This window comes from Melozone crissalis, unplaced genomic scaffold (genome assembly GCF_028551555.1).
Source record: "Melozone crissalis strain CALT ecotype California unplaced genomic scaffold, PUWL_Pcris_2 ptg000061l_1, whole genome shotgun sequence".
Lineage (NCBI taxonomy): Eukaryota > Metazoa > Chordata > Aves > Passeriformes > Passerellidae > Melozone > Melozone crissalis.
Window position 1 is genome coordinate 2,663,629 of NW_026535839.1, and position 16,284 is coordinate 2,679,912.

At 41.4% G+C, this 16,284-nt stretch overlaps 1 protein-coding gene across 2 annotated transcripts in view; it reads left to right on the forward strand.

Moving 5' to 3' along the window:
* Positions 1 to 16,284, forward strand: part of CPEB4 (cytoplasmic polyadenylation element binding protein 4) — a 37,961-nt gene extending 21,677 nt beyond the window's left edge. Inside the window, exons 3-9 of one of the 2 annotated variants that reach the window (XM_054287939.1) lie at positions 4,114 to 4,137; positions 5,968 to 6,141; positions 7,168 to 7,257; positions 7,716 to 7,834; positions 8,643 to 8,757; positions 9,109 to 9,290; positions 11,903 to 16,284. In XM_054287939.1, coding sequence (XP_054143914.1) covers positions 4,114 to 4,137; positions 5,968 to 6,141; positions 7,168 to 7,257; positions 7,716 to 7,834; positions 8,643 to 8,757; positions 9,109 to 9,290; positions 11,903 to 12,130 — 932 coding nt within the window. In that variant the 3' untranslated portion in view covers positions 12,131 to 16,284. The remainder of the gene's footprint in view (positions 1 to 4,113; positions 4,138 to 5,967; positions 6,142 to 7,167; positions 7,258 to 7,715; positions 7,835 to 8,642; positions 8,758 to 9,108; positions 9,291 to 11,902) is intronic. The other variant, XM_054287940.1, reaches the window with a different exon arrangement.

Below are 16,284 nucleotides of genomic sequence, written 5' to 3' on the forward strand. Positions count from 1 at the left end.
TTAAGTGCCTGAACTGGGCAGTATTTCTGCACACATGCAAATGTCTCAGTTAACACTCCTGGAACTGGTGACTGATCCTTTTGTGTTTTAGAACTGAAATCAAGGAATGCATCAAAAAGAGAACTTTTTATGCCTGCCTTAGAACCTCGGAGTCACAGAGTGGTTTGGGTTGGAAGGGAATTTGAAGATAATTTAATTTCATCCTCCTGCCATGGCAGGGACACCTTCCACCGTCCCAGGGTGCTCCAACCCTGTCCAACCTGGCCTTGGGCACTTCCAGGGATGGGGCAGCTTCAGATACTCTGTCCCAGGGCCCCCCCACACACAGAAGGAAGAATTTCTTCCCAAAATTTAGATTAAATCTTCTCTCTGACACTTTGAGGCTATTCCCCCTTGTCCCATCACTTCAGTTGAGGACAAACACAACTTTCCATGACATTATCTGCTTTCAAGCTGAAAATGTCATCTAAGAATTAAATTGTAAGGGTCTGTTAAATGGAAGGAAATATTTCTGTGCGTAAAACATGCAGGTAGATGAGATTTTCTATGTTCTGATTTAACAAAGTGTATCTAGCTCTCTGCAAAATCCCTGCTTGGGTGTCTAATTTTAATAGAGCTCATTTAAATATGCATTAAATGGAGATGTTCTTTAGAATTTTAACTGTTCTTCCCTTGGTTTGGTTAAGGAGATGTTTCATTTGTTCCCTGGTGAAACAGGGCTTGAGGTGACCTTACAGAACCTCTTGTGAAATGTCCTCTTACCTGTGGCAACCATGTGATCCGTGTGAAATGTGTTGTGAAATACAAAGTGATGATAAAATCTCCCTCTGGAGTGAGAACCAGCCCTGCCTGCCCTCAGAGAGTACTGGGGGGAAAAGGCACTAAAATATTGGAGTTCATGTTTGTAATGGCCTCATGCACAGAGTTGGCAACCTTGATATAATTCAAAGTACAGTTCAGTGTAAAAAATGTAGGAAAAAAGCTCTGCTGGTGTAATGGCTAAAGCAGATTGTGCTGCAGTTATTTTTCTAGAATTTAAAAGTAAAATTCAGGCAAGTCAAAATGTTTTCTCTGGTAGATTCAAGGATATCCAGCTCACTTTTAGAAATAATCCTGTGGAGCTTTGATATTTCTGTTTCTGTAAGTTAAGTCCTTAGGGAAACAAAAGACAGCCTGGCCCCAAATCACCTTTCCAGTTTCAGAGAAAGGCTGAAACTCTCTGATATTGGTCATATTTACTTTCCAACATAAACAACTGCTCACCAATGTTAGCAACAACAGAGAAAACCTTATTATACCCCTTTAAAAAAAAGAAAAGCTGGCATCTGACACTTTTCTCCATTTATGAAATATTTGACAAACAGCAGCTGATGGTATAAATGGAAAATACACCTGGAATCAACAGGGACCAGGTGCCCAACCTGGGCACACTTTGTTCAGCACAAACTTGGAGCAGGTTTGGGGTTTGAGTGATTTAGGATCCCTGCAGCGTTTTCAGGGTTTTTCAGCAGAATGTGTTTGTAGGGTTATACCCAATGTGCTGACAGGTTTTGTGATGCTTCTTCCTCTAGAGGGAAGAGAGCTCAGCACATTTAATTGGAGGTATAGACACAAAATATATGAATTTTAAAAGGAGAAAGGGAGGGGGCCAGGAGCCCATTAAGTGTCTCAAATGAGGAGAGGACAAATAAAATCTGAGTGGGTTGCTTATTCCTGATGTTCCTTGAAATGAAAGTAAAAGCAGCAGATTTTGATCATTGACTTTCTCTATGGCTTCATTTCCAGCACAGAAATAAAGGGAGAGCTGAAGGGACAAAATAATTGAAGCAGCTGCTAATAGAATTTTAAATTTCAGGCTGCTTTTATTGACCAAACATCTCTGCATTGGTTATTAAGCAGTTGAACCAGTTACATGAACGCTTTGTATTTTTAGGTTTGGTAGCAAAATTTTTGCTCAGATATCTCACGAGATAAATAAATCTTGGGCTCTTTATGCAATTATCTGAAGCACTGAAGAAATGGGGAAGGGAAAAGCAGCTTTGAGGAATCCAAACCAAGGCTGCAGTTGTCTCATTTCCCAGCAAAGGATGAGCCAGTGTTGTGATGTACAAATTAAACCTTTTCCTGTGTTGGTGGCAGTTCAAGGCTTCATTTGTGCGGCAGCTTAGCTGGGTACTGGTGTAGCAAAGCCTTCTCTTAATCTGAATTTCTGAAAGGCAGAAAGGGGGACTCAGCTGCCTTCCTGGCCTGCCAAGAGAGCATTCCTTGCCTCAATGCTGTTTGTATTTCACAGAGTTTCACATTGTGTGAAATTAATGGCGTGTGATGAACCCTGCATGCAGGGAGCAGAGAAAGTTTGTATCTGTGCTGTGCTGGGCCAGTTTATAAACTGTGGCTCCTGAGAAATGTTTTGAAATGTCAGATGTTGGTATTTTGTGGCTTAGATGTGAAGCAAACGCTGAAAACAAGAGGCAAATTAAGAAGAGGAAGAGGAAAAAAATCATAGTGTTTGGTTCTCCAAACCTAGTGTTTGGCACCTAGCTGGTGGCTGAGCTTTTTTGGGGTGTTTTTTGTCCTGGTAAAGGAGAAAAGTCCTGTTGTGTGGAGTGGCTCAGGTGGGAGGCTGTGAGGATGCCCTGGCCTGAGCTGAGGTCCCACAGCCACACTGCAGTCGTGCCTGGCTGCTGGGGCCAGCAGTGAGTGTACAGAGAGAAGGAGGCTCTGTGGTTTTGTCAGTAATTCAGAAACCACGAGCAGGATTTTTCTGGCTTTATAGGCAGAGCTGGCTTGGAGAGTGCTCGATGTGCTCCAAAACGTGCAAAGGCTGCTGGGCTCAGGCAGGGACACAGCAAGATTGCTGATGCTCTGTCATTTCCTTCCATTTCTACTTTGAGGACTGTATCAGCCTCCTGCATTTCGAAATTCAAAATTACCATGGAAAAATTGTACTTGTAAAGGCCCTCAGCCCTTAAGATTCTCCCATAAAACCTTTGCCTCGAGAATGTCTGAAAACCAGGGTTTGTTAATTTGTGTTCTTGGTGTTAATTGTGAGTCTCTACCAGAGGAATGAAATGATCTTATGGATGTTAAATAATCATGAAGTAAATTGGATTGATACAATTTTTTATTTGGAAAGAGGAAATGACTCCTGTATTGTTGTGGTTTACAAATATTTAAATGCTTTAACTAATTGCCGGCCTCAATTTTGAATGGGGAAGCAAAATCAAACACATGATGTGCTCAGAGTTTCTCACAGCACTTGCCAGAAAGAATCCAAGTTTTGAAAACACTTGGCCTGCTTTCAGAAAGAGATTTTAATGAGATTAAAAGAGAAAGAATGTGCAAGTTTGATTAGAAAGTTTGGCTGTGCTCTGACAATGGGTTCTTGCAAGCCAGCACAGCAAATGCTCTTGTTTGTAGGGGTAGAATTGATTTCTTCTGAACATGAAAAGTAGGAATGAGTGGGTAACAAATTATTCCAGCACAGTGTCCTGGGTTAGTGTGAGAGAATCCATCCTGTTGGACACACTGCTGAGTCCAGAGGGCACCTTCAGTGGCCCAATTTTCTCCTGGATTTTTCAGTTTTTCAGCTGGTTATTTGCCAGTCAGAATTGAACCAAGGATTTTGTGGGTTGTGCAAAGCAACCTGATTTCAAAACAGAAAGTATCACACCAATCTTTCCCTTTCCTTGGGTGTCAGGGCTTCTCCTGCAGCTCGGGGGGAGAGCAGTGTTGGAACGTTCTGGAGCTTGGCAAGGCAGGGACAGCCTGGTGCATGAGGAAAGACCCATTTGCCTATAGGCACACCCCCAGGAATAGCTCAAATAAATAAATAAATGTGCAAGTTCGGGGCTAAAATTGCTTCCAAAAGTCTCTTGGATTATCCACATGCACTTGGCCAGGCTCCTGTCACCGTGGTTTATCAGTAAGTAACAGAGCTGGGCTGAGGAGGCCATGGGCGGTGGGAGGGGCAGCTTGTGAACACTTATTTTAAATAACCTGCATCTGCAAAGGCTTGAGAATCACTGAGTCAGTATAAAGGCAATAAAACGAGGTCTTTTGGTCCTTATAACAATGATTGAAAGGCTGTTTTCTTTCTCATTTAACATGCAGCAAGGACATATGGGAGAAGGCGAGGTAACAATATTCCTCTTTAATTTTCTGATGTTGACAATGTCTCATGGGAGAAATAACATTCAGTTTTTACTAGAGGGCAAAGTCCAAACTTGAAGCTTATAAGGGAGCAGTTTCACATACATTTACATAGTCTGCATGCCATAAATCAGCATTTTAAGTGGATTAGGGAGTAGCTGAGTTGAAATGATCACAGTGGACATCGCCTGGGTGGTTTGTGACCTGGGGGGCTGTGTTGCTGTGTTCGTGGGTGTGTGTGTTATGAATGCCAATGCTGGAGGAGTTTATTTTGGGAATTTTGGGTGTTGATGGAGCATAGAGTGAGTGTCTGACCTGCTGGGTTCAGTGTGTGTGTGGAGTTCTCCAGCAGCAGCTGAGGAGCCTGGGAAGGGGAGTTAGGTTTGGGAATTTCTCCCTCCCAACAACACCTGCAGGATTGGGGTCTGAAGAGATGAAACAAATCCCATGTGCAGCAGTTCCTTAGGGAAAAACAATATTACAATATTTTTATCATAGTAGGAATGAGGTTTGCCCAGCTACAGAGAGAGGCCTGATTATACTTGACTTATTTTTATTAAAGGTGTGTAAAAGATCCTTGAAATTTCAAATAAGGCATCCTGACCGAGCTTTCCATTTTTTATTCGTAGAAATTCTATGGACTGTGGATTTTATTACTTTTTTTTTTCCTTTCAGCTTTTTAGCTGTTTGATTTTTGTCACAGAAATGTCTGTATCTTGGTCAGATTTTCTGTTTTCAAGATGTTTTCCTTTTTAAAACCAACTTCTTTGAAGGGGAGGAAGAAAAACCAGGATAAATTAACCTCACCAGTACATTTCTGTGTAGATTGGGATGAATCCTGATAAAACAGACACAGTGTATCACATCATAGACAAAAGGAAATGAATCCTAGAACTTGTAGCACACCTCATTACTTACTCTCCCTATATATATTTATTCCTAAAATGCTCCTTAAATGAATAGAAGTCTCAGTTTGCTGTGTAGCTGTTGAATATTGGAATTAAAGAGGGAATTCATGGCAGAGAACAACTCCTGTGCTCTATTTATGTTATTATACTGTGGCATTTATAAGAACCTTATTTGAAAGAAATATTATTGACGAACTGTATGATAAAGGATTGTCATAGAAAGATGCTGGACTGCAAGGGGAACATTTCTCATTTTACAACATTTTCTCTTAGAGTGAGGCCATTAACAAAACTCTTGTAACACTGAAGTAAAGTTGTAGGGGGCCAAAATTTTCAGTCTTTGCAGTAAATGACAGTGTAATGTTTTCATCAGGTTATTTTTGTTATTTACTGGTGGGTGGTTTATGATGTGTTTTGATATCAGGTAATTTAAATGTGTAATATATTTAACTGGTAGAATTCTTGTTTTCCCATTTTCACCTTGAAATTTTATCTGTTCCCTGGAAGAAGCTGTTCACTGGAAAATGGAATAGATGGCTTGGTATTGTGAGAGCCCCAGAAACCAAATTGGCTGTTCCTTTCCCTTTTTATACTTTTTAAAAGAAACCTCATTGGAAACACAAAATATTATAGAAAGCAGTCAGCTCGAGCACCCGTTAGAAATCCTGGTTTGTTATGAGGAGGAACCTTTCCTCTGAAATGAAGCATTTGAGCTGCTGGATGATGCTGGAAACTGAAAGGGTGCAATGAAATCGAGAACATAACTGCTCATTCAGAGGGCAAATCACTCCCAGTTCTGCTGATGCAGCAACTGGTGCATTTTCCCCAATTATTCCAACAGTGTGCGCTTTGTTCTGTTAGTATGGTTTTTTTTCCCTGTTTTTCTTTTTTCCACCCCCCTCTTCAGGTCAGTCCTCGCTGTTCCCCATGGAGGATGGGTTCCTGGACGATGGGCGCGGGGATCAGAGCCTGCACAGCGGCCTGGGGTCCCCCCACTGCTTCTCGCACCAGAACGGGGAGCGCGTGGAGCGCTACTCCCGCAAGGTCTTTGTGGGGGGGCTGCCTCCCGACATCGATGAAGGTAAAACCCCACCCAGGGCTCAGCCAGCTCAGGGAGGGCTGCTCTCCAAGCTTTGATATGGAAGTGGGTCTTTCTCCTGAGTTTAGGCTGTGGTGTTCTGCCACCGAACAACAAAATCACAAAATCACGCGTCCACACATTAAACTGACTTCAGCAGGATAAAAAGTACAGAAGTGCAAAATTAAACTGGCCAATATCACCTGTGGAAACTTATAAATCCACTGCAATCGTTATACAGGCCCCAGAAGTCAGCAGCAGGAAAAGCTGCTCATAGTTTTATAAGGTCTGTGTGGGGCAGCAAGTCCTAACTCAGTGTTTGGTTGCTCCTGTGTGGTTGAGGTTGTTTCCAGCAATGATTTTTGTTCTCTGGTGACTCCTGACCTGTGCATGGTGAGAACCCAACAGGAATGAATCTGTGCAGGGCATCCTGAGACACCAGGGGTTTGTGGTGGTTCATCACACAAATACAGGTGGCAGAATACTGCAGTTGTTATTAAAATAAAATTAAAAGGTCAGGTGCAGGTGTTGTAAAGCTTCATTTCACCAGAGCTCTGTGTTCTCTCTGTATGAGCCTGCTGGGATAGTGGTTAGAAGAAATGCAACAATAAAGCTGAAAAGTTTTTTTCTTAATCACAGAATTGTTTTAATCCCCACTTTTTGTGTCAGAGCTTCTAATGCACTGCTATGACATGGTAACCTGAATTTCATGTCACCCATGAGAGCAATAGACTGTTATAACAGTATAGATGCAGTGGCTCAGTTCCTGAGAATTAATGGGTTATGAGCTTTTATTTATAATTATCAGTGAAAGAACAGTTTGAGCTTTGGCCTGTCTTGTTTTATAAGGATGTTCTGCCTTGTCACAAAGATCCCCCATCAGCTACTGAGCACTGCAGTGAGCTGCTGAACCTGGAGGGTCACAGAATGTTTGTTTATAGGATGAAGCTACCTGAAATCAGTGCCTTTCAAATGCCTTCAATTCCATTTATTTTAAGCTCATGTCTTTTCTCTTCTGTCCTGTTCCAGATGAGATCACTGCAAGTTTTCGGCGCTTTGGACCTTTGATTGTAGACTGGCCACACAAGGCAGAGAGCAAATCTTATTTCCCTCCTAAAGGTAAATACTGCAAACCAATAACATGAGCATTTTAGAATAATTTTTTGTGATAAAGCACAAGATTTGCCTGACAGTGACACAATGTTTAGGGGGAAAAAAGAATTTAATCCTTGGGATTGTTCTAACTGGTGAAGTTTCAAACATGGCTTTGCAGTTATTATTCACTAAAAGAATTCTTCCTTAACTTCCTGTTTTTACTTTATTCCATTTTCCCTCTTTCCCCTGTTATTGTACATGTAGTAACAGCTTTTTAAAGGCACTAAATGCCTTCCACAGCAGCTGGGAAGGATTTGTCCCTTAGATGATCAACCAGAGCACTTGTGGGTTGGAAATGTGTGCTGAGAGCACCTTAAATCTTTTCCCCTCGTGTGGCAGCGTGATGTCAAACCTAATTCTGAGTGAAATTCTGATCCTGTAGACAAACAGCAGCAGTGATGTTTGTGTTTTCCCTTGGCCAGGATATGCATTTTTGCTGTTCCAAGATGAAAGCTCTGTGCAGGCACTGATTGATGCATGCATTGAGGAAGATGGAAAGCTCTATCTCTGTGTTTCCAGCCCCACTATCAAAGACAAACCGGTAGGTGCAATTGTCAGGGCCTGCACAATTCCTGGGTGATAATCACAAATTGGGCTCTTCACATGCAGTTTTTTCTGTCTTCAGAATGTTAATATTAAAATTTCTTTAAGGTATCAAATTAAGAAGAGAAAAGACCGACTTAATGGTTTTGAACTAGACATAAGAAAGTTTTTTAGTCTAGTTACAATGCTTATTTTTATCAGAAAAAGATGTATTTCCAGACAGGTATTTTTTGCTTGCTAATGATGAACATGTAGAATTCATATTGTCTGAGTGTTGTATGTAACAGATAAATCCTAAAGAGCATACCATGGCATTGAACTGTAAATTATTAATATACAAATGGTTGGGGGGCTAACACAAGTTTATCAATAGTTGGGGAGAATTCTGCTCCAGTCCTGTGCTTCAAATTTTGGCCAGCTGTAACCAAATAGAAAGCAGCACAGGAGCTGAACTGGCATCTCTGGAGCCTGCTGCACTGAGATAAGGCTGGGACAACAGGAGCAGTGCAGATCTGTCTGACCAGGGGGGTGTACAGCACAGCTCAGTCATGATTAAGTAAATGTGTGAGCAGAGGGTGAGGGTTTTTTTCCCCAGAAATTTGGGTAACAAGGAAGTGATGAAATTTAGCATCCTCAAATGGTCTGTCTTAAGAGAGCTCGTTACCATTTCATTTTGCTGAACAAGTAGAGTTTAGAAAGTATAGCTGTTTAAGAAGTTTTCTTCTCTGTAGGACTCTGTTGCAATTTATATTACTGAGACACTTTGAATTGTGAATGGTTAAAAAAAACAGGCTTTTTGTCCATAGGTTCAGATCCGGCCTTGGAACCTTAGTGATAGTGATTTTGTTATGGATGGTTCCCAGCCTCTTGACCCAAGAAAAACCATTTTTGTTGGTGGTGTTCCTCGGCCTTTACGAGCAGGTACACACTGCAGCACTGGGCATGTTGGATGTGCAGCCTGGTTTGGGGAGCACTGGGGGAAGCCAGCCTGGAATTCTGAGCGTGGTGACACCGTGGGGGACACAAACCATCCTGAGGCGGTGCTCTGAGAGAAACGAGGCAGCCTAGAGCCCTGTTTGGTTTTGCTTTGTGGTGACGCAGTGGGGCACACAAAGCACCCTGAGGTGGTGCGGTGAGTGGAAGGAGGCAGCCTAGAGCCCTGTTTGGTTTTGCTTTGTGGTGACGCAGTGGGGGACACAAAGCACCCTGAGGTGGTGCGGTGAGTGGAAGGAGGCAGCCTAGAGCCCTGTTTGGTTTTGCTTTGTGCTGCAGTGGAGCTGGCGATGATCATGGACCGGCTCTACGGCGGGGTTTGCTACGCCGGCATCGACACGGACCCCGAGCTGAAGTACCCCAAGGGCGCCGGGCGGGTGGCGTTCTCCAACCAACAGAGCTACATTGCTGCTATCAGCGCCCGCTTCGTCCAGCTGCAGCACGGAGAGATTGATAAACGGGTAAGGCCTGCTCCCCCTGCTCCTCTGCAAGCGCCCTCCCTGCCTCAGAGGTGTGCTGGCAGTGTTACACCAGGTTAATCCTGGTTTTAGTGCTTCTCGGATGCAGCACGGGATGGGAGCGGAGTGGTGGGGAGCTGGTGGTGCTGGCACGTGGGAGGTGACTGTGAAAAAGGCTTTTCTTGAGTTGCTGAGTGTGGTGGGAAGTGTGGCAGCTGCCTTGGCCTTTTCCAAGAATATTGAGCTCCTCAGATGCTTCCTCTGCAAGGGTTTGGGGTGTTTGTGAGATGCAGGGAGGGAGGTGCCTGCCACAGCTCTTCCTCCTTTGGGAGAAGAAGCAGAACCACCCCAATGTGTGCTGGCTGTCCAAGAGCATCCTTGTAAGCTTGTTACTGTGCCCTGCAGCCTTGCAGTCACCCTCCAAAGCCTGTGCAAAGGCTGTGCTTGCTTCTTTCTTTCCTTTATTATTGTATTCCTTATTATTTTAAATTAGAGCAATATGCCAAATGGATCAGCACTTTGCTTTTTGCCCTCTTCATCTCTCTAAAATGTAACTGCCAGTTACAGTGATACTCAGACCACAGTTTTGGGAAACTCAGATGCTCACATCTCCTCTTGTAATTCATCCTTTGTCTCTGGATTTTTCCTACATGACTGTCACTGCTGATCTTAATTTTAAAGTTAATACAGTGGAAAACCTCCAAACTTGGCTGATTAGCCCATTATCTTTTCACTTCTGCTTTGGTTATAAAGCAGAAGAATTGTAACAACAATTTGACTGTGGGCCTGTGAATTGGAATGTCTTTGTTCTAATCTTGGCTCTGAAATAAGTTCTGTACAGCTTTGAACAAATAATTTGGGCTGCCCTTGTGCAACTTGTGCTTGCATAAGCAGACACTTGGGTGAATAGGTCCATTGAAGCTGATGGGACTACAAATTTAAGTAAGTACTTGTAAACTCTGAAAAAAAATTTTGCAATCTATTTCCCCTTCCTTCTCTCCCCCCACTCCCTATTTCCTCATTTTTTGTGCAGTTTTTGTGTGGGGAGATAATGCTCAGAGAGGATTCATTATAAGAGAAATTGGGTGCATGAAGGAGGTAAAAATACAGCAACACTACTTTTTATTAAGGTTCTATTTATTTTTAGTTTTCCAATACTGTCTTTCTGCAAAAAGAGAAATAAAATTAGTAAAAAAAAAGCAGTAACAAGAAGGGATTTCCTGTAAAATTGGGCAAGGAGTGCTGCTAAAGGGTGTGCCCTGAGATAATGCACAGGAAGGGTTCAGTGGCTGGGGCTCCCACCCTGAGTGGATCTGATGAGCTGCTGTAACTGAGGCTTTCCCTGGAACTGGGAAATCCTCTGTGCCCAGCTCAGGGAGAGTTCCAGCTCTGTCCCACTCAGGATTAATGTGACAAGGACACCTGAGCTGCAGTTTGGCCTCTGAAGGTGGCTGAGCAGAGGGAATGGGGCAGAATCACCACATGAAGGAGGCCTGTGTGACACCTTTGTCCTTTTAGCAGTTTTGAGGAAAAAATCCCAATCCTCCCATTGCAGAGCAGATTAGGGAATGGGGAATGTGGTGTTAGGAATATTTGCCTGCTTCTGCTCTTGTACAAGTTGACTGAGTTGGCAGGGCAGGGTTTTGGGAAATGCAACTCGAGCACTGAAAGAGGAGAAAACCAGGTCATTAAAAAGGCTGCTGTGCTCTGTCTGAGCAGTTAAGGTGTCCTGTAAGCAAAAATGACATCAAACTACTGCAGTGCCATCTGGACTGTGATAAAATTGGGTGGGTTTAAAAACCCGGCAAGTTGTGAATGTCCTTATTTGCCTGAGGTGTGTCCGAGGCCTGTGAGGTGCAGGGGGGAGCAGCCCCAGGCCAGATGCAGAGATAACAGCAGAGATACCAGTCACAGCCTGGGTGTTTGAAAATGTTGGTGAAAACATCACATTCAGTGAGCTTCAGAGAAGGTTCACAAACCCTTCTGGAGCAGGAACTTGTACCTATATTTATTTCTGCTGTTCTGAATTCCTGCCCACCACCTGGCCCTTAATGCCAGCAGCGTAGGAGGGCATCAGGCCTGTGGTAAGCCTCTCATTTGATCCCAACAAGATCAGGTGGATTTCCTTTTGCCGAGAGGACTAAGCCATGGAAAAAGTACAGAAATTAAGTGTTTATTTAGAGGATAAATGAATTGTCTTAATGCTGGAAATTAAGACACATGTGCATATTTAATCAGCAGTTACAGTGTTGTATAAACAGTTTCTATTCCTGCCTGAAAGGGACAGAGCTTAATTGGGTATCAAAAATAACTCCCATAATTATCCAAGATTTTGGTGTCAGTCAATAGGTTGTTTCTGTAAATCAGTGACAGCAGGTGTCAGACTGATGGTCAGCACTGATTTCTGGGGTTTTTCTGAAGGATCAGAGAGGGGGTAGAAGTGTTGAAGTGCCTGGAATTTGGGGTGTTCAACAGCCACGTTCAGGTGTCATGAGGGGGAAATCTCAATTTTAACATTCCCTACTGCATAACTGCTGTGTACCTTGCTAAAACACAGGTGTGGAGTTAAGAATTTGCACTGAAGAATGACCAACTGTCTCGTTTTGTGGCTGCAGGTGGAAGTTAAGCCATATGTGTTGGACGATCAGCTGTGTGACGAGTGTCAGGGCGCCCGCTGCGGCGGGAAGTTCGCCCCGTTCTTCTGTGCTAACGTGACGTGTCTGCAGTATTACTGTGAATATTGCTGGGCTGCTATCCATTCCCGGGCCGGCAGGGAGTTCCACAAGCCCCTGGTCAAGGAGGGAGGGGACCGCCCGAGACATATTTCATTCCGCTGGAACTAAAGGATCGCTCATTTGCAGGCCTCCAATTAAGTGCACTCTTCTGTTCCTCCCCACCCCGCCCCTCACTCACAGCATGTCCTTTTGTAGTAGTCTGTAATTTAACAATAGTCTAATGAAAGAATGACCTATAATGGGTATTTTATAGAATCTTGTCATTGAAAACTGTATTGGGAACTCCTTTTCGTATCGATAACATGTTGCAAGTGAGTTGCATTCTCTTGTCTTTACTACCGAGAGAACACTTAATTTCCTGCAACGTTTTCTTAGAGGAGAGAAAAAATATTAAGAGAAGAGAATTGAAACAATAGAGTATTTTGGTTTTTTAATTAAATTATTGTTAATAAAGAACATAATAATACTTTTATTAAATAACCGTGTAACAATAACACTATCAGTCTGTTCTGACACTTTTCCCCCAGGGAAGCCTGTTTTTGCCTCTCTTTTTTATTTTTTTTTTGTTGGTTTTTGGATTTTTCCAGCAACAGATGAAGTTAGCATTTACCTACCAACAGGAAAGAGCATGTTTAAAGCAACAGAAATGCATGAGCAAAGTTGAAGCAGCACTATAATAATGATCTTTTTTGTTTGTTTTTTTCTTTTAAACTCTTTTAAAGGTTTTGAGGCTGAAATTTTAGCTCGGTGTGTATCTGACCGTGCCTCTGGCTACCACCCACATCCAAATTAATAACGAGATAGGCAGAGCTTACTATATTTTCATCAAAGTGATTACATTTTAAGAATTCCTGAATGTAAAAGTTGAGTAAAGTTACTACTGAGGGGGGAGTGCACTTTTTTTTCTTTAAGAGAACTCAATTGTCTGGTTACAGCCCTAGATATCCTACCAAAGCTAGAGTAATGACAACTAGTGAACTGGCATTTCCTCTCCTGAAGGATAAATATATAGATTTTATTTTTGATGGCTATATATAACTCTATATCCTAATATACTAACATTCATCAGGGGCCAGCCTTTGCTCTCCATTTTGACGTGAAAAAGTAGAAAACCTAAAGATACCTCAAGGATATCACTGATTTTTACTGGAGTTTTGCTATTCCATTGTGGCACACAAACTCAAATTGGCTGCTTATTGGTTTCCCATCTTGGCTGTAAAGTCACTTTTCTGTCCCCTCAAATTTAGCTGTAACAGAAGGCATGAACCCAAGGAGTTCCCAAACCCTGCTCTGCACCGCTGGCTGAATTTTGTACACGGAATGGTGCAGGTATGCAGATGCCTTCCTTACTCTTCCTGTAGAAAGAATCCCAGCTCAGATCCCAGCTCTTCAGAACTGATTGTGGGGAGATAAAGACACGCAGGTGGAAGTGCCAACATCGCTAATTAACGCCGGCTTTATTGGGACTCAGTCCTGCCTTGAGAAGCATCAGCCCAGGACACGCGAAGCGAACGCTGACGAGTGGGTGCAGAGGGTTTAGTTTGAAACAGATCAATGAAGGAGTAGTTCTGAAAATTTATTTTTAATACTTTTGAACTAAATGCCCTGGCCAACTTCTCCACCAAGGATGTAGCAGTGTGCAAACAAAGCGATTCTGTGGCAATCTCTGCCCGACCCCAGGGGCCTGGGACCACCCGAGAGTCTCCCAAACCAAAGATTTGCCCTGGCACTGCTTGGAAAACATCTGCTCCCTTCAAAGCCCCCCTCATCCCTTTCCCCCAGCCCCCATTATCTTTATGAGAAGCAGTTTTTCTGTTCAATACAGGCTTTAATGAACTGATACCTTACCAAGTTCCAAAGGTCAAAATGGAGACATTTGCTGTCTATTAGTCAAGTATAGCAAGGGAGCTGCTTTTACTGAAATCCCTGAAAATATTGACAACAGTAATGCAAATGCAGAGTGCTCTTGTGTAGATTGTCAGGGACTTTTTTTTCTCTGAAGTACATAATTCTAGTTGGAATGTTCCTTTCATTTTTTTAATGCTTGTAGGTGGCTTGGGGTGTGCTATTGTGCCGATCCTACCCAGCAAACAGGTGAGGTGGGTTTCCATTACAAGAAAATAACACTGTTTGAGAACTAGCTTTGAATAATAATTTTTTCCCTTTGTACATGACCTGCTGAATTTCGGTACAGTGTTTTTGTAGCTAACTTATTTTGTCATGCACATAATGTATATTTGTTATGCACTACTTTTGTATATCTTGTTTTTCCAACAGTGAGCATTTTTAGGCACACTTTTCACTGACGGGATATCTCTTTATGCAATACCTCAATTTTTCATATTGCAAAGAGTAGCTTTTTGTACTTTTATTACTGAGAGATCTTCATATACTTCATTTTTTAATATAAATAATTTTAATAAATTTTATTTTCTTATATTCTGCTTTTTATACATTTCAGTGCTCTGCATACATTTTGAATTATGGATGTTGTGCACTGGCAATGCTATTTTAGAATCTGCAGAGAAAAGAAAGCATGTTGCTTAAACATCTTAGCCCAGCACCAGGTATTTGGTGTACATATAATTTAAGAAATAGTATATGTAAAGTTGAGAATTAAAGAAGAAAAAGCATGAAAGTGACAAATGACACTTGTCTTTAGACCCATGAAATTTAAAAGCATAAATATAGTGTAGAAATTTAAAAGTCAAGAACCATCAAAATTGTCTACCGCTTCTTACTGAGTTTTTAAAAATTATACACAAATGCAGACGTTTTTGGTGAATGTTTAGCCATTTTTATTATTAATAAAGAATCGATGTTAGGTGTTTGATGCAGAACCGTGTCTGCTCTTTTAAATTATATTTAAAGAATAAAAGAGAGCCTGCTAGGTGGCAGGCATGTAATGTTAGTATGCATGACTAATGTAAGAAATCGTTATTCTACTAATATTCACTTGTGATTGTGTGACAAGCGTGTTTACAGATCCTTTGGTTACACTTCGATTTACAGGGCATAAACAATTCTCTCCATTACTCTGTGCTTCAACAGCGCTGGCCCAGCCTCCTGATGGCACGGGGCTCTCTGGGGTTACCGTGTAGCCCCAGGCTCATTAACGTGTAATTAGCTGCCGGTGGGGGGGTGTCATTAATGAGCAGCGGCGTTCCCCGGGGGAGTGACAGAGTAATTCCATGGTTATTTTTGCAATGTAAAATAAAGTGTTTCTGATTATTTTATATGTAAAGGAACCCCACTGCCCCGTGCTTTTTTGGTATAGTCTCTACTTCTCCATACACAGACCTCTGCAGAATGCAAATTTCAACCTTGCAGTGACTGAATTTAGCGTTTTATAAGGATGCTGTTGGAAAGACTTGATAATTCACCCCTTGTGTTTTTTGAAGAGTTCAAACCTTCTGTTCAAAGGTGATTTAAAACTTGAATGTGATGGATTGTGGCAAGTTAACTTCAAGTTATGTGCAATACCTATTTCAGACTTCTGGAAGATCTTTGCAGTGTAATTCTTTGTTTTTAATTGCAGACATTTAAAAATGTCATTTTCTACTGTTCTAGTAAATCCTCTTTCTTGCTGGTGTTTCTAAAGAAAAGAATCAGAAATCAATCTTTCTACTAATGTAAATTTGAGATTATTTTTAAAAAAAAAATGGAATAAAACGTTTTGGTCATTTGCTTTATTTTATTATCTTATTTTAAAGCTACTGTGATAGCATTGTAAGAATTGGGACAATATTGTATTCAACTGTTTTATTTTTTATATTTTTAAATTTTAAAGTATAATTAGTTTTTATAATTTTCATCAGATTTTTTTGTTATATTTTTTGGAAGTGAAACTTTTAGCAAGTGGGTGTCTAGTTTTTACTAATCCCTAATATGTTTTTCCCCCAATGTATTGCTCATATTATCAGAAGGAAAAGTTATTTAAGTATGTCACTTAATTGTACTACTTGGCTGAATTTCCATATAGTTTTTACTGTGTATGGGGAGGTTGTAGTATTTATTATAGCATTTTAAATAAGGGTAATTCATTTTTTATTAAAGTCATTTTCACGTTTAAGTTCATATTTTTGTATGTTCTACTCTAAGTTATATAACACAAGTTACTTTTTTTAAAGAGTTCATTTGTTGAAGTGCTAGTGAAAATTAATGTTATTAAATAGTTTGCAAATGACTATTTATACCAGTATGCATATAATTTTTAAATATTTGTAATGTGAGATGTTGAATGAATAAAACTTTTAACTCAA